Source organism: Protopterus annectens, chromosome 16.part0 (assembly GCF_019279795.1).
Source record: "Protopterus annectens isolate FY-2018-M chromosome 16.part0, PAN1.0, whole genome shotgun sequence".
Lineage (NCBI taxonomy): Eukaryota > Metazoa > Chordata > Ceratodontiformes > Protopteridae > Protopterus > Protopterus annectens.
The window spans coordinates 54,409,255-54,434,591 of record NC_056750.1 but is presented as its reverse complement, the minus strand read 5'-3'; the positions used below and the strand labels follow the sequence as shown (position 1 = coordinate 54,434,591).

Sequence of the window (25,337 nt, the reverse complement as noted above, 5' to 3'; positions counted from 1 at the left end):
TTAGCCTCATGGCATAGGCATCTGTTTAAGGCCCGTTATCTCTTTGTGAGGTATTTTTGAGGCCTCTTCAGTTGTTGCAGATTTCTTGTAAGGTACATCCCAAATGGGGCATTATATTCAATAATGAGTCTAATGAGAGATGAGTAGAGGAGGACAATAGCTTCCCTATTCCTAGATGCAAACCCCTTTGTGATAAGGTGGGCTATGTAGAAAGATTTTCTAACCACTTTAGCAATATGGTTGTCGAAGGAGAGGTTACCGTCCACCTGAGTCCCTATGTCTCTTATCACACTCTCTGTGTTAAGTGGGCTGCCACTTATGTTGTAATTCATAGGTACTTGGTTTTTCCCAAAAGGGATTACAATGCATGTTTTGGCATTTAGCTTGAGGCCATGATTTTGGCACCACGTATCTGAATCTGTGAGACCCTTTTGGAGGGTGTCTACATCAGTAGGAGTCTCAATTATGGCACCCAGTTTGCAGTCGTCTGCAAACTTTGTTAGCCATAGTCCCTCTGTGTTTGCTTGTACTTCTGAGAAGTAGATACTGAGCAGGAGGGGTCCCAAGACTGAGCCCTGTGGTACTCCACTAGTCACAGGTTTGGAGTCAGATCTAGCGTTTCTTATTCTCACTGAATGGGTTCTATCCATGAGCCAGTTAGCAACCCATCTTGTAACAGGGGTTTATATTTAGGTTGGTGAGTTTGTCTATAATTCCCAACTGGGGAATGGTATTGAAGGCCTTTGCAAGATCAAGGTATGCTGTGTGAACCACTTTTCTTTCATCTATTGCTTTAGTGACCATTTTGAAAAAGTAAACCAGATTTAGGAGACATGACCTTCCCTTTATGAACCCAAACTGGGTGGGGTCTAGGGTTTGTAGGTTCCCAATGTCATTGTTTATGAGTTCCATGATGATGATGTGCTCCATGGCCTTGCAGATGAGACTAGTCAGGCTGATGGGGCAGTAGTTCCTGGGGTCACTGTTGGCACCTCCTTTGTGGAGTGGGATAACTGTTGCCATGCGCCACTCTGTGGGCACATAGCCTGAGGTGAGGCTGTGGTTGAACATGGTATTAAGGTGAGGGATTAATTTGTTTTGGAGTTCATGTAACATGCAGCCCGGGGTGCTGTCTGGTCCCATGGATGCTGTGTTTCTTGCCTTGGAGAGTGCTGTTTTCACCTGGGTGTCTGTGATTTTAGGGGCAGCACAATCTTCTGGTATGGATATTGGCCCTTTAGGGGGTGAGGGTGGGGTGAAGTTTGCACTGAACTTATCTGCCAATATATTGCCGATATCAGTTGGTTCCATGAATTTTGAGCCATTATGCTGTAGCTCAGAGCAAATCTGAGAGTTGCTATTTAGGTTTTGACATAGCTAAAAAATGCTTTGTGGTTGTCTTTGGTGTCTGTTGTGATTTTTCTTTCAAAGCTTGCCTTAGAGGTTTTTATGAGGGTTCTTAGCTTTTTGCTAAGGTTGGTCAGGGAGCCCTTCCATTCCTGGGTTTTTATTCTTTTTTGTAATAATTTCTTCCTTCTATTATAGAGCTTATTTATGGTTGGGGTCCACCAGACTGGTTTCCTTTTTTTGGAGGAGTGGGTCTTGGTCTTGTTTGGGATAGCACGGTCCATGCACTCATGTAGGTGCTTGTAGAGTGCTTTTGTGTAGCAGATTCAATCATATTGACATTCTGGGTGGGAGTGACGAAGTTTTCCACCCCTGTCTTGAGTAGTATAAAGTTCGCTTTGGAGAAGTTTTTCACCATAGTTTCCTTGGGTGGGGGTGATATGTGGATATCTAGGGTAATGAGTTTATGGTCTGATCTGACCAATGAGGAATTTACCACAGGTGTGGAGCATTTGTCCCCCATGTTGGTGATGACCAGGTCCAGTATATTTTTACCTCTTGTGGGGGTGTTTATAAGCTGGTCCAGGGCATTGGAATTTATGTATTCCAGGAAGTGCTGAGCAAAGGTATTAGTACTTCCGTAGTTTTCCCAGTTGATGTTTGGGTAATTGAAATCACCTAGTATAAGGGTGTTCGGTTGGACCCTCATGTTTTCCAGTACCTCGAGGAACGAGGAGTGAGTGTCTTGGGGCAGGGATGGTGATCTGTAGCAAGCTACAATCTGGATTGTAGTTTTGCCCATTGTCAGTTGCAGTTGGATGATCTCCAAGGCATCATACTTTGCAACCAGTCTGGAGGTGTGGTTATCCTTGATGAATATGCATATGCCTCCTCCCTTTGTATTTTGGTCCAGGTTTTGCGGCCGAAATGTGTGGTATGAGTTGTAGCCTGGAATCACTGGGGTGCTCTCTTGAGCCTTGAACCAGGTCTCCGTTACTGCACAAATATCGATGTTCTCCATATTGAGGAGTGCCACGAGAGAGCACATTTTGAGGTTTAAACTCCTAGTGTTGAGCAGCATGACCCTCAGTTTTTTGTCACTAGTACTTGTTACGGTGGTGGATTTGTTTTTTGAGCCTTGCCTAAAAAAGGCACTATGGGAGTGGCAAGAGCCTTTGCCAGTATCCTGAATCTCAGGGGTGACAGGTGCAAGCCATTTCTGGTGAAGCATCGAGGCTTGTCGAGCATGTCATCCCAGGCAGACAGATACTGGATCCCCTTTGAATGACACCAAAAACTTAGCTAATTGTTGAAATGTATCATTTTTTCCTTGTACTGAGGTATCATTCTTGGTGAGGGTAAGATGCTACTCAGGGCTAGGGTTATACCTGCCTTGATTACATAATCAGAGAGCAGAGCTCTTCTATGTCTCTTTTCATGTAGTCCAGGGAGGTACGTCTCAGATCATTCACACCAACATGGACAATGACAAAGTCATATTTGTACTTATTCATAGGTTCATAGGTTCATAGGTAGGTACTAGGCTATCGACCCAAGGGCCTATGCAAGCATAGCCAACAAGGTTCCCTGGCTTACGCCACCCAAGAAAGTTATTTTCCTGTGCCACTGATGAGCAGAGACACAGAAGTGATCCCCGGGGTGTATTTCCTATTTCCCATCCACTCATCAAGATTTTTCTTGAAGAGTGCTAATGAAGAACTTTGCTTGACATAGATGGGTAGCCTGTTCCAGAGTATGGTAAGTCTCTGGGATAGGAATCTATCCCTCCAGCATGTCCTGTTTATTGTGGTGACAAGGTTTAGGTCCCTAGAGCATGTAGCTCGGAGGGATTGGGGTTTCTTTAGGTGTAGCATGTCCAACAGCTCTGGGTTTGACATAGCTTTATATGTTAGGCAGAGATCACCTCTGAGTAGGCGATATGCTATGGAGTAAAGCTGGAGTTTTTTGAGGTGGTCAGTGTAGGGCATTTGTTTGAGTCCAGTAATCCTCTTTGTGAGGTACTTCTGTGGCCTTTCCAGCTGCTGCAGATGTCTTGTGAGGTACATTCCAAAAAGGCATTGTACTCTATAATGGGTCTAATGAGTGATGAGTATAGGGTAACGATGACCTCCTTTTTCCTGGATGAGAACCCTTTATGATGAGGTGTGCCATGTAGAAGGACTTCCTGACTACTGTGGCGATGTGACTATCAAAGGAGAGACTACTGTCCACCTGGGTCAAAAGGTCTCTTATCACACATTCGGTGTTAAGTAGATTGCTGCCTATGTGGTAGTTCATGGGTACAGAGTTTTTACCAAAGGGGATGACACTGCACTTTTTGGCATTGAGCTTGAGGCCATGGCTCTGACACCAGGCATCTGTCTCAGAGAGGCCCTTCTGTAGGATGTTCACATCATTTGGGGACTTCACTATGGCTGCTAGTTTGCAGTCATCTGTGAACTTCGTTAGCCAGAGGCCTTCTGTGTTAGCCTGTACTTCAGAGAAGTAAATACCAAACAGGAGCGGTCCCAGGACGGAACCCTGTGGTACTCCACTTGTCACTGGTTTGAGGTCAGATTTGGAGTCTGCAACTTTTACAGTGTGGGTTCTGTCAGTGAGCCAGTTGGCAACCCATCTTGTGACGTAAGGATTTATGCCTAGTTTATTGAGTTTAGCTATAATTCCAGAATGGGGGATGGTGTCGAAGCCTTGGCGAGGGCAAGATAGGCTGTGTGAACCACTTTACCCTCATCTACGGCTTTGGTGACTGCCTCAAAGAAGTCGATCAGGTTCAGAAGGCATGATCTGCCTTTCACAAACCCGAACTGGGTGGGATCCAGAGTTTGGATGTTACCAATGTCTTTGTTTATGAGTTCCATGATGATATGTTCCATGGCTTTGCAGACCAGGCTCATCAGGCTAATAGGTCTATAGTTCCCGGGATCAGTGGTGGCTCCCCCTTTGTGGAGTGGGAAAACTGTTGCTATGTGCCATTCAGTGGGCATAAAGCCTGATGTGAGGCTATTATTGAACATGCTGCTTAAGTGGGGAGCCAGTTCATTCTGAAGTTCATGTAAAAAGCAGCCTGGGATGTTGTCCGGTCCCATGGATGCTGTGTTTTTGGCTTTAGAGAGTGCAGCTTTCACCTGCATAGTTGTGATTACAGGGACTCTGCATTCTTCCTGTATAGTTATGGGCCCTTTAGGGGGTGAGGGGGGGGTAAATTTAGCACTGAACCTACCTGCCAGGATGTTGGCAATATCAGTTAGTTCTGTAATTTTCATGCCTTTGTGCTGTAACTCAGAGTAGATCTGGGTGTTGCCATTGAGATTCTTGACATAGCTATAGAATGCTTTGTGGTTGTCCTTGGAATTAGTGGCAATTTTATTTTAGCTCCCCTCTCTCACTGGTGAACAAAAAACTTCTTTTTTGCCCAAGTAAGGTATGGCTAACACAGAAGCTTAAACACAGTCCAGATATCAGCAGGTATCTGAAACTGGACTTTTATAGCTTAGTAAGGTGGGAAAACTAGTAAGATGTTTTTGTTTTTTTTTTTGTTTTTTTTTTTTAGAAAAACAGTAGAAACAAACAAAAAGCACTTTTACAGTGCAGTAATGGCTGTCAGACGTGAGTGAGAAGCCAGTAGCAATTAAAAAATACAAATTACAACTAAAACTACTTTTTTTAAAGTGCAGGCACAAACAAATGCAGTTTCAGTACAAAATGAGTGTTTCAAGAAGCAATAAACATCAGAAAACGAGTGTTTAGGCAGAAATAGCAAAAAGCAGCAAGAAAAAACAGGAAAAGGTACTTAAACACTCCAAAGTCACTCCTTTTGTCTCTCTGGTGCTGTAGGCCTCAGCAGGACACCTGGGCAGGATCTGCTGAGCTGATGCAAACGCAAAAAAGTGCAAATGCATTTTTTTTATATCAGAAAGATTAAAGATATAGAAATTAGCCCAAAATGGCCAATAAAACTACAGTTTCTGGGCAGAAACCACTCCTCCAAGGACATGTAGGCTGTTCAGAGCTCCCCACTCTCACTGGTGAACAAAGAAACTTCTTTTTTGCCCAAGTAAGGTATGGCTAACACAGAAGCTTAGACACAGTCCAGGTATCAGCATATATCTGAAACTGGACTTTTCTAGCTTAGTAAGGCAGGAAAATAGCAAGATTTTTTTTTTCAGAAAAACAGTAGAAACAAATAAAAAAAACACTTTTACAGTGCAGTAATGGCTGTCGCACGTGAGTGAGAAAAGCCAATAACAATTAAAAAATTCAGACAAAGTACATTCCCAAAAAACAATCCTTAAATACATCCATGGTCCAATTAATTAACTATTAAAATTAAACTTGAAAGACAAGGTCGGCTATTCACTCCAAAGCTGAAAATAAATGTTTTAAAAGGTTTTATTCATTTGGCAATGTTGTCAAACTTCATCAGATTATCTTTGGAATGAATAGCCAACCTTGTCTTTCAAGTTTATTTGAGTTTGTTTCTTTTTTCATTTCAACTATTAAAATTAGTAACAATTATTTAAAGGTATAAATCACTATAAATACATACTATACTATATTTAATATAACATTTATATTAGATTAAATCTAAACAACTCTTTACTGTGCTTGTGGATGTTCGGTGTTGCCTAGTGGAGCTCTGTGTTGCTTACTGGCACTTGGGACTATCTGATAATGTCTTGGTATTTCTGTTTATCTGGTATAATTGTGGTGTGTGTGTGTGTGTGTGTGTGTGTGTGTGTGTGTGTGTGTGTGTGTGTGTGTGTGTGTGTGTGTGTGTGTGTGTGTGTGTGTGTGTGTGTGTGGAATAGGTGGACCCCTGTGTGATTGCCTACCTTGACATGGTACAAAGGCTTGTTGTAATCCAGCACTGTGCCTTGTCACACAGTAGCCCTGCTACTAAAAGTCACTCACGTGAATATTTTTTGTTAGATGTCTGGGGCATATGCCACATTGTTAAAATACTGTCATGATTAGACATTGGGGTACAGCTCCACTAGGATGAAGTCTGCAGAAATTTAAATGGCAAGGTATTTTGTTTTTTGACCCACGAAGATGCACGTTTGGAATGAAATACTCATGCTGCATCATCATGCAAGTAATTACCATCTTGGCACATGGTTCTCAGTGATCCATTCAACAATCAGCATTGTGAAAGGGGTGTGGCTTGGTCAGCAGTTTAAGGGAATGGGCAGACAGCAATGAGCTGATGTGGGTGTGGCTTGTTGGGGGCAGTAGTCCGGGAGCTGTGAGTACAAATATGAAAATCCTGCCTACACCCCTGGAGTGTACTGATGTTGCTTGTATACTTAGTATTAAATTTTTACTATAATTAGGTTACTGATTCTTGCTTGTGGCAGAAGCTTTCTATGTTAGCTGTTTTGTACTGAACTTTAAATACCTAGCTAGGGTTGCCACCTTTCAATATGTTGAAAACCAGACTAAAACCACACCCCCTTACACTTTCCACTAACCTGTCACTCTCTGCCTATTTCTCTGCCCACCCCACCCACTCCCCGCCCATTTTATGACATCCATTCATACATCATAGCAAGATGGAAAGCCTTTTTTACTTTTATTCCCTTTTTTTAACCAAGTCTCAGTTTTCATTTCATCACGTTAGTGGTGCTTTTCAATTAAAAAGTTATTCCATGGCTGCTTTTTTACAAGCTCTAACATTCTGCTTGTGTAGATAAACAGAATACTGGAGTTTATACAGTACTTTACAGACTACTGGATAAACATTCTGATTTCTGGAGTCGGGAAAAATACCAGATAGGTGGCAATGCTAGACTTAGCATCAAGCCCACCCAAACATTATTCTAAAACTGAACTCCAAGATATAGTCACCTGCCCCCCAGAGTAATCCCTGTCAGTATCATGTACCAGTACTTCCCCACAACTTCTCAAGCCAGCCTGATTACGATGGGTATCTTGAGACAGTGTAAGAACTGCCTCATGCTGTCTCACAATCATCTATAACTCAAACAGCATAACACAGTGTGAGAGATGTTCAGATATAATATCCTTGGAGACAAAATCTCATACAAAGTAAATGCACACACCAAAGTTGTCAGCAGTGCACCACACATCACACCTCCAGTGGCGGATCCAGAACAGATATGAATGGGGGAGCTGTTGTCAGCTGGACATCAGCAGTACTTGTTACTCAGTTCTGCACATTCTAGGTTAAAGGAAAATGCAGCCCTCTTTTTCCCTTGATACTGAGAGGTACAGAAATATTAAGCTGAACCCATTATACCTGATATATCAGGTGTTATCTCGACTTACACTCAGTCACTGCCTCCCTTCATAGAGCAGCGTTTGCGGTCACATGTGACCTCGATATTGCAGGAGCTTTGCCATAAGGCTCTACACCTACAAGTTTACTGAAAATGTTGTCATTGCTTAATGTAAACATATTTTTCATGAAGAACTTTGCTGTGTATTAACTTTAAACAGTTAAATACATGCCTTCTCTGGGATTGAAAGTCTCTGTGAAATAGTCTGTGCACTCTAAGGACCTCTTACTAAGGTGGCCACTGTTCCCTTTAGCTTGACCAGTAGACTATACTGCATATGCCAGTTATTTAGTCTCAGAAAAATGACAGAAAACCTGTTTTACTTGCATCTGTTTGCTAATTGCTTTGTTCTGGCTGTAAACTGATTGGTCTGTGTTATAAACTGACCTGCCTAATGGCAAACTAGTCTCTTCCTTATTTCTAGACTTGTCTAAAGCCCTTGACATAGTTTGTCACAGAAAACCTCTACTTCAAATGTCCTCACTAGGTCTCTCTCAGCCCGGATTCACTTTATAATCTTGAAACACTGAAATCCCGAATTTCAGTATTTTGAAACCATAAAGTCAAACATCCCAAATCCCGAAACTACAAAATCATGAAACACAAAATCACGAACAGAAACATACCATACACCACACAACACATACATCATCCAACTCCAACAAAGACCACAGCGAACAAAACACACACAAACACAAAAACACAAACAAACCTACACTACGTATAAGGAGGGGGACAAGCCCCCCTGCACCCCCCTACTTATATATACTAACTCCGAGATCATGGAAACAGACACAGAAAAGAAACTCACACCCACATATTCTACAGTCCCTCACACACACACAGACATCACACATATACAATCACCAACGCTTACACACCCATACTTTCACCTGCCTACCCTAACCCACACGTACAATTGACAAACACATTCACACACACTGAAACTCCCACAAAAATACCCTTACAAAACACTCACTTACCTTAAATTACACCTAAATCCACATACAAGACTAGACACTATCCACTCACAACACCGCACTTAATGTACCGTAAACCCATAACCGCGAATTTGAGATATTCAGATTCACGATTATACACTTTGGTGATTTTAAAAGTTCGACTTTATAATTTCAGGATACTGAAATTCAGGATTTCAGTATTTTGAAATTATAAAGTGAACCCCTCAGCCCATCTTTCTGTGGTTCAAAAGCTACCTGTCCAATACGTATCAGTCTGTAAAATGGCACTCCATGCTCTCTCCTTACCTCCCTGTTACCACTGGTATACTATAAGGCTCTGTTCTTGGTCCACCCCTCTCCAACATTTTCACCAACACCCTCTATAGTTCCACACAAGAGGCCATCCTAATACAATACACAGATGATTCCACTCTCATTTGCACATCTGACGTGGTACACCTGTAAAACATTACTCAGGAAGTTTTAACAGCCACTGAAACACGGCTTTGTAACTCAAAACTCACGCTCAGCCCAAAAAAGACCAAACTATCATTTTTCCCCAAATCCCTCTCTCATGAAAAAAAATTAAAGTGCTCTTTCTTGAAGTCACTTCTCATAGCAAACTATTTGGGGTGATAGTGGAAAAAAAGTGCTCTTTCTTGAAGTCACTTCTCATAGCAAACTATTTGGGGTGATAGTGGATGATAATCTTACATTTGACCTGCATATACAAAACTGTACAGTAGGTGAGAGATGGGAGCCCCCCCCCCCCGGGTAAATCCGCCACTGATCTCTCCAAGGCCATCACAATACACAAAATACATCACATGCTGAGGTTCTAAAGATTAACTTGCCTAAACCTCAAAGACCTCCAAAAGAAAACACAGACAAAAAGCACACACAGCAAGTTAAGCCTGCTTTCTTACATAGCACAAGAAGTCCCACAGTCACAGATGCTGACCTGCAAGGCAGGTATCAACCTAAGGGGTGGGCAAACTTTTTGATTCGTGGGCCACATTGAGTTCTAACATTTGACAAAGGGGCCGGAACAGGAGCAGATAGATGGCATGCTTTGAAAACATCACCTCATTGGGGCATCTTGGGATATGGAGAAAACATGTGCTTTAATTTCCAATGAAAATGAAGAAAAGCATTACAATAAAATCTCTGACTTCAAAATGAGTCTTTAAACACTGAAAATCAAATAAATGACCATTTTATTTTAAAGCACTGAAAGTTCTGTTATCCTTCAGGATATCACCATCACTCTCCTCCTGACTGTCTTTTTTTTCAAAATGGTAGGAGATGCAGATGTACTTGTCCTGTTCCTTTTATTCAATTTGTTTCCCGGTGCCAAAAGTCAAAAACAGTTGCAGCAAGTCAGTCTGTGAAGCGTTATATTTGATCTGCGGCACTGTTTATTTTAACAACGTGCGTATCACGGAGACACACGCATTTTAATGGGAGCAGTGTTGTTGGTCTCTTTTAGCCAGCGCATCAAAGTCTGGAGTTAGTTTTGTTGTGGCGATTCTCAGGATGGATCTGAGGTGTAGGTCTGTTAACTTGGATCTGTGGCTGGCTTTCTTGATGTTCATGACGCTGAAGGTCTGTTCACACACGAAGGTGGGTCAAAGGGTAAAGTGCAAACGTGGAGTAATAAGCCTACGCTTCACCTCAACAAAGCCAATATATCTAGAGTGCGCCATCTAGTGAGGAAACATCAGAATTGCAGGGGAAATAAAACATTAACAAGGTTAATTTATTAAATTTTTTCAAGTTTGGCGGGCAATCAAAGCGTTTAATGGGCCGCCCCCTTCCAGACCGTGGTTGCCATGCTTGAGTCCTAAACAAACATTCTTGTTATAGGTAACCCCATTATAAGACATACATACATACCTCTTACCAGGCTGAGCAAGGAAAGATTGACAGTTAGTCTGGTGCCAGGATCCATCAGATAACAAATGCACTCAAGTCCTTGAACAACAGGCATCAGTACGACTCTGTCATAGTTCATACGGTGTCAATGACTTGAGGTGCACCTCCCTGAACTATATTTATTTATTTATTTTACATTTGTTTATCAGGATAGTCTGACTGGATACATACCATTTTCAGCAGAGGCCCAGGGAGAAAAGCTCCACATAGGCAAACTTACATAAATTACACAGAAGTTAGCAAACAATTATAAAAACAAAGTGATTATATACAATGGCTTAGTAGTATTCCCTAGTAGGGACTCACAATTCTCATGGACAGACACAATTAAAAGTAAGAGACATCAGACTGGAAGCTGGGCTTGATGACACAGTTACAAGTTATGATAATTACAGAATATACTTTCAGTTTATAACTTAATCAGGGTTGGTACATAGGTATAGCCAATTCACTTTGAGATACTGTTTGAGTTTTTTTTTTTTAAGAGACTTTTGGAGGATTGTAGGGTTATATAGTTTGGCAATGAATTCCAGGTTTTGCCAGTGAAGTTGGCAAACAGGGATTCACCAGCAGAGTTATTAGCTCTGTGGGTTTGGACCAGTAGTTTATCAGTTGACCGTAAGGATCTCAGGTTGCTGTATGGCTTAATAAGATTTTTAAGTGAGGGGGTATCCTCCGAGTGGTACAAAATTTTGTGTACTATTAAAAGTTGATTGAATTGAATTAAGCTTGGTAGTTCTAGCGATTCTAGTTGTTTAAGGTTCTGGCAGTGGGGGGTTTTATAGGTGGAGCCAGTGATGAATCTGGCAATATGGTTGTAGCCGTGGGACAGCTTACCCAGTTCAGATTTTCTGAGGTTTGAGAGTGTGTATATATATATATATATATATATATATATATATATATATATATATATATATATATATATATATGTGTGTGTATGAAGAGAGACATGAAGCAGCTTTCAGACTACGTGTTCAAGGCAGGTATGAGCCTAGCATTCTACCTTCTCCAAGGATGATGCCACAATATGAGCAAATAACTTCAATAATTGGTTTAATTTTTTTGTGTCATTCAAAGGGGGACCAATATTTGTCAGCCTGGGAGGATATGATTGACAGACCATGCTGCTTCACCAGAGATGGCCTGCATCTGTCCCCTCTAGGGTTTGATTATTGGTAAAGACATTGTTCACCCCATAGTGCCTTGTTTAGGCAATGCCAAGTTGATAAACCAACCAACAACATAACAAAACAAGCAAAGGAAAATACAAAGGTGTTACTGATCAATGATAAGAGCCCTAAAAAGAAACTCCACTCCCAAAAGCCCTTCTCATTCTGGAGGCCAAAGCAGTCTGTGTAGTAAGTGAGCCATGATTTTAAATAGCAGAAAATACTCCAGCTGTGCAGGGCTATAATGCCTTCCTCACATTTAGACCAGCTACTGCACAGGAGAGGAAATCATTGGAGGTGTCTCTGTCTTCATCCAGGAGAGATTCACATCAAGGATGGTAAAGCAGTCATGATGCACTAGGGCTTCTTCATGTCCAAATACCCATCAGAAAGGTCCTGTACCATACAGTATATTAACTAGCTATAGAACTCCCTCCGTGACAAAAGAAAGCCACAACTCCTATCTACAGCAGTTAGAATCACTCAGTATCAAACCAAGTACTATTTTCCTAGGTGATCTAAACTACCCAACTATAGACTGGGAAACCTGCACCACCACTAGTTCACATGCGCAGAGATCCCTGGATTTTGTCAATACAAATGCCCTGAAACAATTACTCAGAGTAACCACTAGGTAGAATAACATCTTGGATCCTGTTCTTACTAATACGGGAGCATCCTGTACCATCCCTTGCGTATCTTCATCGCTTGTTAGGTTGGGCATAAGGCAGTCTCCTTCAAAATAAAATTGAAACCACAGATCCCTTCCATCTAAGGTACCATTGGAAGTTTCTTTAAGATGAACTACCTATTCCTAAGTGATGCAATGACAAGCTCCAAATCCCCACCAAACAAAGTTAACTCCACTGAATATGCAGAAATGTACACCACCACACTATACTAGCCTATAAACAGCTGCAAAGATGCAACTGTACCCCATAGGAACAAGTGTGGGGCAAACCCCAGAAACAAACCCACAAGGTGGAACCATAATATCAGCAAGATGTATAAAAAAGGAAAACAATTTTGATCAAAAGTAAGAAGAGTAATTCCCAGAATGTTAGAGCCCTTGTCACTGAAATAAACAAACAACTCAGGAGTTTAATAAAATCCACCAAAGCCAAGTCTGGGTCTAAAACAGGTACCCAAGTCATAGGTAATCACAAGTCATTTTTCAGTTATCCTTGTAACTGCAAAAGCACAGTGCAGCAATGAGCTGAGCTGATTGTGAATGATGTTACCTACACTGAGGCTAAAGATATAAAGAACCTATTGGCTGATAAGTTTAACTCTAACTTTACTCCTCTCTCCCCTCCATCTGTCCCTCAAAATAGACCTGAAACTGGCTTGCCTCCAGCTATCACACAAGATCAAGCCCTAAAATTGCTATCAAATGTTAAAAATACTTCATCAGTGGGTCCTAACAACATCCCTGGATGCATCTTAAATAGCATGAAGTATGATTGAGCCACACCCCTAACAACATGATGTATGATTTAGCCACACCCCTAACAACACTGTGCAGTCTCAGCCACAACCCTAACAACACTGTTCAGTCTCAGCTTCCATGTAGGTTTTGTACCAAGTACAGTTGCCACCTTTTCAAATGGCCAAAGTGGGACATTTTTGGTACAAACATCAGAGTTTACAGGCCGACACATACCCACGGTCAGTACAAAGGTTAGAACTTAACTATTTTGCCTAAATAAAAGCTTATTCTTGTAGCATTTTAGTTGCTTATTCTGTTTAAGGTATTTTAGATACAGAATGACTGTTTTATGCAACTGTTACATAAAATATAGGAAATAATTTTGTCCTAAAATCTCAGGACATTTGCCATTTTTACAATTTTTTTGTCAGGACACAATTGCCAAAAGAGGGACTGTCCCTCGCTAAGTGGTACAGGTGGTAACCCTAGTACCAAGTGAATGGAAAACAGCTACAGTCATTCCCTTGCATAAGGAAGGACCTTTCACAGACTCAGGCACTTACAGACCTATAAGTCTGACCAGCCTCATATGCAAAGTCATGGAAAGACGTAACATGGAAGGAATCAATCAGGACATAGGGAACCTCCAAACACTGGACCTGTCTCACTTTGGATTTAATAAGGGCAGGTAATGTTTATTCATCCTTGTGGATTTTTTTTGAAAACCCCTCTAAAGCAATGGATGAAGGTAAAATGGCACACACCACATACCTCAACCTAGCCAAAGCTTTTGACACAATTCCCCATTTAGGCATAGTAGAAAACCTAAATAAGTTGGGAATAAACATCTGTGTCACCTGCAGGATAGCCAACAGGCTCACAGATAGGATACATGAAATCAAAATAGGGGAAGTTACCTCCACAAAGAGACCAGTCACTAGTGGAGTCCCCCAGGATTCTGAGCTGGGACCCATCTTGCTTGGCATCCATTTTTATGAAGTAAAAGCCAATAACAATGGGTTCCAGATGACTAAATTTGCAGATGACTGCAAGCCAGGAGCAGTCATTGAATCTCCAAATGACTAAGGCATCATGCAGGAAGGTTTGTCCCAAATAGATAGCTGGTGCCAAAAATAATGGACTGAAAATAAAGTCTAGAAAAATGCATTGCTGTATCATTTGGAAAGTCATCTTCCCCAGGGAAATGCCACATTGACAAGACACCATAAGAGTTGACATAGTTGTTCAGGATTTGGGAACTTATGTGGATAGTGATCTAACTTTTGACAAATGTCTCCATTGTTGTAAGAAAGTCCTTCTGTATTGCACAGATTATAAACAAAAGGATTGTGTCTAGATCTGAGGATGTCATTGTCCCTCTTTATTCATTCCTCATTGAAACAATCATTGAATATAATTCCCCTTTTGGCATGTAACTGTCTAGACACGTGATAACTTGAACACCCACAGAGATACCTTAGTAAAAGGATATAAGGCCTAAACAACATGTTCTATAGGGACTGATTCAAAGTCCTGTCACTATACTCGGTATCCTACGGAGTGCAATACAAGGCATCCTCCAACCCAATACTGATAGATTTATTGAACATCAGCAAGTCCAATGGCATCAGAAATCATCGGTATGGGGATCCTTTTATGCATTTCTAGAGCAAATGGGATTTATGAATGGGAAACAAAAAATTTACCTTAGGACTGCACCCTGTACAATTTATGGAGAGAGGCAGCTCGTAAGTGCTTTATCTCATGCATGGGTCCCCTCAAATTATCTATAGTATGATCCCAGTTATTCTCATGAGGGCTGATATATAATTATTGACCATGGGCTGGGTAAGGCCAATTCCTAACCAAATGGGTTAGGTTAATTTGAGTACAAAAAGGAAAACTGGCTAGGCTTAAAATGGCCCACAAAGGCAGCTGGCCTAGTACTTCTCTATGAACTAATAAAAGTTTAGTAGTAACCAAAGAGTGAAGAAAAATGCTGAATTTTTGTTATAACTAACAACAGCGACCCAGAATGGCTGGATGACAACATTTGCACTTAATATACAAACCTAAATGTTTAAAAAAGGTACAAGGTAGAAAGCCAAAATGGAGTATAATAGATCTTGATGGGTACAATTAAAGATTGATAAAGATAAGTCATTTACAACTGAGCAAATCTATGGTGGTAAATTTAAATGTGCTGCATTGTTATTTACAAATCTGTCTACTGTTGCCAGCATTTCAAAAATATAAACACTTACCAAAAATACTAATTTGTATTGAGCTGCTATAGTCCGAAACTATAGTTCTGTTTAAAACTGTTTTTTCACATCTGCAGCAGTAGCTTCCAGCAGTGGATTCTTTTGTAGCTTCCAAACTGTATCTTTCTCCATACTTGATATTACCTGGGACCAGCTGACCATTTTTATATAATGTCCACTGACTAGGTGAGCCCTTATTGTTGCTTTGACATTCAAAGCTGATGATTTCTCCAGAGATGAAGACATTGTCAGAATGATTCACACGGAGTTTGGGTGTTGGCACAGGATCTGTAAGAAAGCAGGTTGGCAGACTTTGTAAGCATTAAACTTCAGTGTGCTCAATACAGATAAAACAGGCACATTAACATTTTGTGAGCATGATATGTTTAATAAGTTTATAAAATGTTAACAAAATGAGTTAAGCCACTCACACCTAAAATCATATTCCACATATTCCACTTTATGTATGAATTTATAAACACAATAAAGATGCAACTTACTTCATGTTTGTGAGACATACAGTCTAGTCAGGAATGTAGGTTAGTTTTGCAGAAGACTATGACATGTAGAAATCTGTGTGTGTGTGTGTGTGTGTGTGTGTGTGTGTGTGTGTGTGTGTGTGTGTGTGTGTGTGTGTGTGTGTGTGTGTGTGTGTGTGTGTGTGTGTGTGTGTGTGTGTGTGTGTGTGTGTGTGTGTCAAACCTGTCAACCTCATAGTGCAAGAAAGCTGGACAAAGCCCAACAAAATAGGGGACAAAGGCCCAAAAATAGGGACATATTTTAAATACTGCTCTTATAAACTTAGAACATTGCTAGAGTAACAGGACTTGTTTTAACATACATTTGTGGAAGGATTTGAAATCTGAATCTCAAATATATATCATTATTAAGTGAGTTCAGTAGGGTGGCGGTGGTGGTGCAGCGGTTAGCGTTGCCGCCTCACAGCAAGAGGCTCTCCAGTTTGATCCTCAGCTGGAGTCTCTTCTGTGTGGAGTCTGCATGTCCTCCCTGTTGTTGCATGGGTTTCCTCGCACATCCCAAAGACATGCTGTAGGTGGATTGGACACTAAACTGGCCCAAGGTGTGTGTGCTTTTTGTGGAAGGTTGGGCACAGTGCTGGCAACTCGACACTGTAAAACTCTGCTGCCAATCATGAGCAGACAGATGACCTGCTGTGGTGACCCCTAACTGGGAAAAGCAAGAAGAAGATTAAGTGACTTCAGTCCTCAACTCATCCAGTGATTTCCCAGAAAACCACCAGTTTTATGTGGAACAGACCAAAAAAATAAGCCGAAAATCTGGACAGTAGAGAGGTATGGCGTGTGTGTGTGTGTGTGTGTGTGTGTGTGTGTGTGTGTGTGTGTGTGTGTGTGTGTGTGTGTGTGTGTGTGTGTGTGTGTGTGTGTGTCATGTATTACTAAAACTTCTTAAGATGCATTGGAAATGTTGCCCATTATGACCTCTACATGCACTCATTTCTGTCTCTATATGAAGTTTGTGATGAATGTTTGATTGGAACACGAGTGGGAGAAAAACACTCCGTCCTTCAGGAAGGCACACTCCCTCATAATTACTTTTTAGTTATTACAGAGTAGACTATATGTCTCACTAGGTACTTAGTTCTTTCTGTTTTGTGTATTATTTTGGACTCTTATGCTAAAAGTACTTTTACGTATTTAACTTGACCAATACAGTACTCTGAAGAAGGTTTATGCCAAACTAAATGATTATAGCAATAACCCACGCCTGGGTGTGGGTAATGCTGGATTTACCCACGGTTGGCGTGGTTCGCCCTCGGGACCAAACAAAGCCAACCGTGGGTAAATCCAGCATTACCCACACCCAGAAGTGGGTTATTGCTATTATACAATGACATTATTTAAGAAAATAAATAATTACTTTTCTTAAAAAATGGCATTGCATAATGCCTCTTTACTGCCCTTCCGCAGCTGTCTGGTATTCTGCGGCAGTTCTGATGTACTGCGCATGCCTACGCAGTACATCAAAGCTGTAGGCAAAAGCACTGTTTCGCTATGTTAAATGGGTTTAACATAGCGAGACAGCTTTAAAATAAGCAACGGAGATCTCCTTTGCTTATTGTAAAGCTGTCTCGCTATGTTAAACCCATTTAACATAGCGAAACAGTAAAAAGCAACGGAGATCTTGCGATCTCCATTGCTTTTTTTTTTAAACTGTCTCGCTATGTTAAATGGGTTTAAAAAGAAATGATCCCAAAATGAAGAGACAAACTTTTAAAACCTGAACGCAATTTATTTTGTTTTAACAATGAAACAGCGTTTTCGCCACACACACAAGGTGGCTTCTTCAGAGGTAACAAAGAGCGCAAATGAAACGCTCCTTAAATACACAATTGATTAAAAGCAATTACTAATAAAAGGCAATTACTAATAAAAAGGCAACAGCCCCTTATTTTTAAATTGACACTGCAACCGTAAAAAGCTTGTTTCAAGTGGCTTTTGCAGGCACCCTTTTCAGATGTGGTAATACAACATTTCACAGCAGCCACTTTATACTCTGCATAAATGCAATGTAACAAACAGTATATAAAACAATCGTGGCATATATAAAGATACCTATACATCAGTAAAAAGAAAATACAAAACCTCACATAATTAAGATATAGGTATCCATCTATTAGAGGACTGACTTGTAAATCAAAAAAAATATATTTTTATTTTTATTTTGTTTTTGTTTACTCACCAAACAGTCCAACTAAATTACACCATCCAAAAAAAAAAAAAAAAGGGGGGGGAAGGGGGTGGGAGGGTCTTGAAAATAATAAATAAGAAACCAAAACACACACAAAGTATGTACAATGTGGACATCATCATGTTTAAAAGTACTTACAAAAAGTAAGCCACCAATAGCCAATCCTACACATGTACTCCATACCAGAGGAACATTCCATGAAATATGAAATGAGATACATAGTGAAAGTAAACAAGTGTAGAATGAAAAACTGAAAACTTATCTCATATACGATTTCAGTTTGAGATAAGGGGCAATATTACAACTCTCATTTAACCCTGGCGGGTTAAATGCGTCAAGTTTGAGTTGCCAAAGAAGCTCACGAGTTTCAAGCATTATAGCAGTAGGACCACCCCTGAGAGATGGTGGTAGATGGTTAATACCCATAAAAGTAAAAGCATGCCCTGGAAAGGAACAAATATGTTTGGCCAATGCATTTTCACTCTTCTTATTTTTGACAGCATATAAGTGCTGGTAAATCCTGTCCTTAAATCTTCTGTCCGTCTTACCGACGTAGAATGCTGGGCAGCAAGAACAAAATGCAATGTAAATCATAGATTTAGTATCGCACTTGATTCGATGACAAAGCATATATTTCCTACCTGCTATACAGAATGTACTACCAGTTTTTATATGTGTACAAAAATTACAAGCTCCACAAGAAAACGAGCCCCTAGATCTAGCACTGAACTCATCAAAGGAACTGCCCTGCAAAAAGTCCTTAATGTTCTTACCCCTCCTGAACACCACAGATGTTTTTTCGCCCAATTTATTGCAAACTAATGCGTTACTTGTCACAAAAAAACAATTCTTAAACAAAATGTTTTGTATATCATACGAATTCACACTAATATTACCGTTTTTTGATAATTTAATTGTTGAGGCTGCTCACTAAGTGTGCTAGCCTGTGTTAATCGTTTTTACTGTTTGCCTGACTGCATTTCTGTGTTCTTCTCTAAAAAAACAAAAACAAAAAAAAAAAATACTCCTTGTTTTCCCGCCTTTGCTCGACTAGTTAAGACCAGTATACAGGCTTTGCTGTATTCTGGGCTGTGTGTAGTTCCTGTGTTGGCCATTGCCTTACTTGGATAGAAGGAAGTTTCTGAGCTCACCAGTGGGAGTGGGGGGCCTTGAGCAGCCTATCTGTCCCTGGGGGAAGTGATCTCAGCACTTGAGCTGTAATTCATTGGTTGCCTTGGACCATTTCCAGCTCTTTTCAAGTTCCCTGTATAAAAATCCGCCTCAGGGCGTTTTGCGCGCTTTTGCGGTCGGGCACCTAAGCGCAGCAGCGGTTATACAGGTGTAAACTATTCTATACAGGTTTTAACTTTTTGGCTCCGCCAAGTCTGCTCTTCAATTTTTCCCTTAGAAACTCTACTCAGTCTATCTAGCTGTATATATCAGCACTTGTTTTCGAACTTCTATCCTTAGCAAGCACTCATAAAACCAAGCACTCTTACCCTAAAGTAAGCACTACAGGTATCCACTACCCCTGTGAATATCCACTTCCCTTAAAGGCACAACACTCCTTAAAATATTCTAGTATGTCGAGTGGTAGACCACTAGCATCCTCTCTTGTTCAGCTGGTTAATCTGGGAATCTTAAGACAATGTTACAATTGTCTCATGTACACAGACAACCCTCTCCTCCTTCCTACTAACACATATACTTGTGAGAGATGCAACTATATAGCCAGACTGGAGGCTGAACTCTCTCAACTCAGGACTGGCAAGACCAGTCAGGAAGAGATGGTACCCACACCCAAAGCAAAACCAGTCACACATATAACCACCACCAATGCAAACCAAACACATAAAACACAAAGACATACTCGGAGGCTCTTGTAAAAACTTACAAAACAACAGAGGCCTCCAAAGCAGACACCCAGAAATACACCCTCACAAAACAAAACACCTACAACACATACCTCAAGCAACAGGTGTGTCACACATTCACAGCCCCTAAGGCAAAATACTATGCCAGAGACATTAGTAATAGGTGACTCTATAGTCAGACACACCGATGTTCCACTTACCAGGCTGAATAAGGAGAGGGTAACGGTGAGCTGCCTATCGGGGGCTAGGATCCGCCACATTACACACGCACTCAGGTCACTCCAAAGCAAGTACAAATATGATTCAGTCATTGTCCATGCGGGTGTGAATGACCTGAGAGATACCTCCGTGGATTACACGAAAGGCGACATTGAGGAGCTCGACGATTATGTAGCGCAGACTGGTATGACCCTGACCTGAGCAGCATCCTGCCTTCACCAAGAATGATGCCTCAGTACAAAGACAAAATGATCAGTTTTAACAATTGGCTTAATCACTGGTGTCATTCTAGGGGGATCCAATGTCTGTCAGCCTGGGATGATATGCTGGACAAGCCACGTTGCTTCAAGGGATGGCTTGCACCTGTCACCACTGGGCTTCGGATACTGGCCAAGGCTCTTGCCACCCCATAGTGCCTTTTTAGGCAATGCTCAAAGGACAAATCAACACCATAAAACAAAAATGGAAAAAAATTAAGGGTAATGCTGCTCAACGCCAGAAGTCTAAATCTCAAGATGCAGGCACTCGAAGCACTTCTCAGTATGGAGAACATCGATGTCTGTGCAGTAACTGAAACCTGGTTCAAGGCTCCTGAGAGTACTCCAGCACTACCAGGCTATACCTCATATCATGCATTTCGGCCTCAAGTTCCAGGTCAAACCACAAAGGGAGGGGGAGTGTCCATTTTCATAAAAGACACCTACACCTCTCGATTGGTGGCTGCTCATGAAGCATCAGAAACCATACAAGTTTTACTCACCATAGGTAAAACTGCCATACAACTGGTCGCATGTTATAGAACACCCTCCCAATCCCAGGAATCCCATCAAGCATTCCTGAAAACACTGGAGGATATGAATGTCACACCAAACACCATCATATTGGGTGACTTCAATTACCCCAACATAGACTGGGCCCACTATTCTAGCCCTAACACCCTGGCCCAAAGATTCCTGGAATTCATAAACTCAAATGCTATGGAGCAACTGGTCACCTCTCCTACGAGGAGAGATAATATACTTGACCTGATTATCACAAACATGGGGTCCAAATGCTCCGGATATAAACCCCTCACTAGTAAGATCTGATCATAAACTGATCACGTTGGATGTACATATACCACCCCCACCCCCAGAACAAAAGACTACAGTGAAAAACTTCTCAAAAGCTGACTTTGAGCTCCTTAAGTCGGAAATGATATCCTTTAAGCCTACTGGGTCAATGGAAACCACATCCCAAAATGCTGAATCCTTCACAAAAGCCTTCTATGGACATCTCCAGGAATGCATGGATCAGGCAATCCCAACTAAAACCAAGACCCTCTCCACCAAGGGAAAACGCCCGGTTTGGTGGACCCCGGCTATAAACAAACTGTACAACAAAAGAAGGAAGCTGCTGCAGGACAGAGCCAAATCCCACAAGGGAAAGGCTTCTCTGATCAGCACAAGTAAAAAACTACGCTCTCTCATAAAAACATCTAAAGCAAACTTTGAGAAAAAGATTGCCAAGGATACCAAAGACAATCATAAAGCCTTCTTCAATTATGTCAGAACCTTGGGAGGAAATTCTCAGATATGCTCTGAGCTGGTACACAATAACAAAAAATTCACTGACCCTACTGACATTGCCAACATTCTGGCAGATAGGTTCAGTGCAAATTTCTCCCTCCCTCACCCCTAAAGATGAAGTAACTATCCCTGCTGAATGTAACCTACCTGTCATCACAGACACACAGGTGAAATCAGCACTCAACAAGGCGAAAACCACAGCATCTATGGGACCCGATGGTATCCCGGTTGCGTGTTACGTGAACTCCAAGATGAACTAAACCCGCCCCTAAGAACTCTATTCAATCTTAGCTTCACTACAGGATATGTACCTGAACACTGGCGACAGCAACAGTGGTCCCACTCCATAAAGGGGAAATTCAACTGACCCAGGTAACTACCGCCCATAAGTTTGACCAGCCTCATCTGTAAGGCTATGGAAAGGATCATCATGGAACTCATAAATGGCGACATTGGTGATCTGCAGACCCTTGATCCCACAGTCCGGTTTTGTAAAAGGCAGATCCTGCCTCTTAAACCTGGTTGACTTCTTTGAGACAGTCACTAGTGCCATCGATGAGGGCAAGGCTGTCCACACTGCCTATTTGGACTTGGCTAAGGCCTTTGACACAATACCACACTCTGGCATCATCGACAAGCTCAGCAGCCTAAATGTAAATCCATATGTCACAAGATGGGTAGCAAATTGGCTAAAAACAGAACCCATAAGGTTAAAATTGCTGGAGCCATGTCAGACTCAAAACCCGTCACAAGTGGTGTCCCACAGGGCTCAGTCTTGGGTCCACTCCTATTCGCATTTATTTTTCAGATGTGAAAGCAAACATGGAAGGATTATGGCTGACAAAGTTTGCAGATGACTGCAAACTAGGCGCCATAGTGGATTCACCTGCTGACACACACATCCTACAGAAAGGTCTCACTGAAACGGACAACTGGTGCCGGAATCATGGCCTCAAACTTAACGCCAAAATGTATAGTCATCCCCTTTGGGAAAACAAAGTACCCACAAACTATCACGTAGACAATAACCCACTGAATACAGAAGATGTAATCAGAGACCTGGGGACTCAAGTCGATAGTGACCTCTCCTTTGACAACCATGTTGCCAAAGTGGTCAGAAAGACTTTCTACCTAGCCCATCTCATCATGAAGGGATTCTCATCCAGATCAAAGGAGGTCATTGTACCTCTGTATTCCTCCCTCATCAGGCCCATGATCGAATATAATGCTCCATTTGGGATGTATCTCACCCGGCACATGCAGCAACTGGAAAGACCCCAGAAGTACCTCACCAAGAGGATCATAGGTCTAAAACATGTGCCTTATCCAGCTAGATTAAAGAAACTCCAGCTCTATTCAGTAGCATACCGCCTGCTCAGAGGTGATTTGTGCCTAACATACAGGGCCATGTCCAACCAGGAATTGATGGACATGCTTCATCTCAAAAAATCCAAATCCACCAGAGCCACACGAGCTAAAGATTTCAACCTCTGCACAAACATGAATAGAACAGACTGGAGGGATAGATTCATAACACAGAGGTTACCCATACTCTGGAACAAAATCCCAGTTCACGTGAGACAGAGCCCTTCATTGGCACTGTTCAAGAAAAATCTCGATGCATGGATGGGAGATCGCAAGTTTACCCCGGGAGTGACCTCAGTGTCACTACTAGACAGAGGTATAGTTTACTAAATAATGGGGTTCCACATGTGTCACTACTAGAGAGGCGCAACTACATAGTATGGGGTGGCGTAAAGCCACATCACTGTTGGCTAGGCTTGTAAATGCCCCCGGGCAGATAGCCTAGTACACTACTATGAAACTATGAATAGAGTTGTTACTCCTGTACTTTTCTGTTACTTCTGTCTCCATTTAATATGCTTTATATATTATTCATGGTGGTGTTGCTAAAAGAATTCATTATTTGTAGGTGTTCCTGCTGCATCTGACTCCTCCCCCTACTTGAAAATACACTATAGCAACATATTTAAAGATACAGATTGCCTGAGAAGAGGAGAAGCTCTATGGAAAACAAATCCCCCTCTCCAACTCAGTAACCTACATGAAAAGATGTTACTTTTGGCACTTCAAAAGAGAAGTGTTCTGGCATTTCGAGTTTAGTCATTGAAAAGGGACAGTTAGCAAAATTATGTGTGTTTGCTTTTGTTCAGCAAACTGCCCCAACAGCTGCACTTTATTTATAATACCTAATTCGCTCCTGTTAGCACACAGTGTGATCACGACAGTACCCAGTTCATTTGATAGCTGTCCCAATGCCTCACCATTGTAGTAGCCTTTAGACTATAGGGGTCCTACCCAGCACATAACCATCAGCTTTTAACAGTTCTGGTTCCTTTAACACCTTCACTCTGCTGACTGGTCAACTTGTGGAGGGACATCAGCAGTCAGAGTGTAGATTTCTTCAGGACTACCCTGCCCAAAAGTAAAGAATGTACATACTCATGCTGAACCTCTAAATTATATCATAACAAATTACTTTATACCCAACAAATAACTATATCCATAAGAAAAACTCCCTTATCAGCCTCAACAAAATGTTGAGATCCCTCATCAAATCCTCTAAAGATAGCTATGAAAACAGAATTGCAGCAGTTAGTAAAGATAATCACAAGGCCTTCTATAGTTATATAAAGAATCTCCACGGCAATACCCTGATTTGCTCTGAGCTACTCACAATGATACCTCCTATACTGAGCAAGATTCAGTGCCAACTTTACCCCTCTCTCCTCCCACAAAGGACCAATCACAATACCAGTAGATTGCCAGGCACCCAGTATTACTACTGCACAGGTTAAAACAGCTCTGTCCAAGGCCAAGAATACAGCTTCTATGGGACCTGACAATATCTCTCACCTGTGTGCCCTGTTTAATCACAGCCTCACTTCAGGCTTTGTCCCTACCAAATGGCGCACTGCTACAGTCATCCCTCTCCACAAGGGAGGAGTGACTACAGACCCTGAGAACTATTGCCCCATTAGCCTGACAATTCTGATATGCAAAGTTATAGAACAGATCATCATGGACCTAATAAACAAGGATATACTGAATCTCCAAACTCTGGATCCTACACAGTTTGGTTTTGTGAAGGGTAGATCATGCCTGCTCAACTTGGTTGACTTCTTTGAATCAGTCACCAGAGCAGTGGATGAAGGCAAGGTGGTTCATATAGCCTACCTTGATCTGGCCAAGGCCTTTGATACCATTACCCACTCAGGAATCCTAGAAAAACTCAGTAAGCTAGGCATCAACCCCTATATCACTAGGTAGGTTGCAAACTGGCTCACAGATAAGAACCCACAGTGTAAAAGTAGCTGACTCCAAGTCAGACTGTCGACCAGTCATGAGTGGAGTCCCACAGGGTTCAGTCCTGGGTCCTCTCCTGTTTGGTATCTACTTCTCTGAAGTCCAGGCCAACATGAAGGGATTCTGGCTGACACCGTTCGCAGACGATTGCATGTTGGGAGCTATTATTCACTCCCCAATTGATGTTGAC

At 41.6% G+C, this 25,337-nt stretch overlaps 1 protein-coding gene across 1 annotated transcript in view; it reads right to left on the bottom strand.

Moving 5' to 3' along the window:
• The window catches only part of LOC122790509, a 180,032-nt gene that overhangs the window by 118,714 nt on the left and 35,981 nt on the right, over positions 1-25,337 (bottom strand). Inside the window, exon 2 of the mRNA XM_044058059.1 lies at positions 15,430-15,717. Coding sequence (XP_043913994.1) covers positions 15,430-15,717 — 288 coding nt within the window. The remainder of the gene's footprint in view (positions 1-15,429; positions 15,718-25,337) is intronic.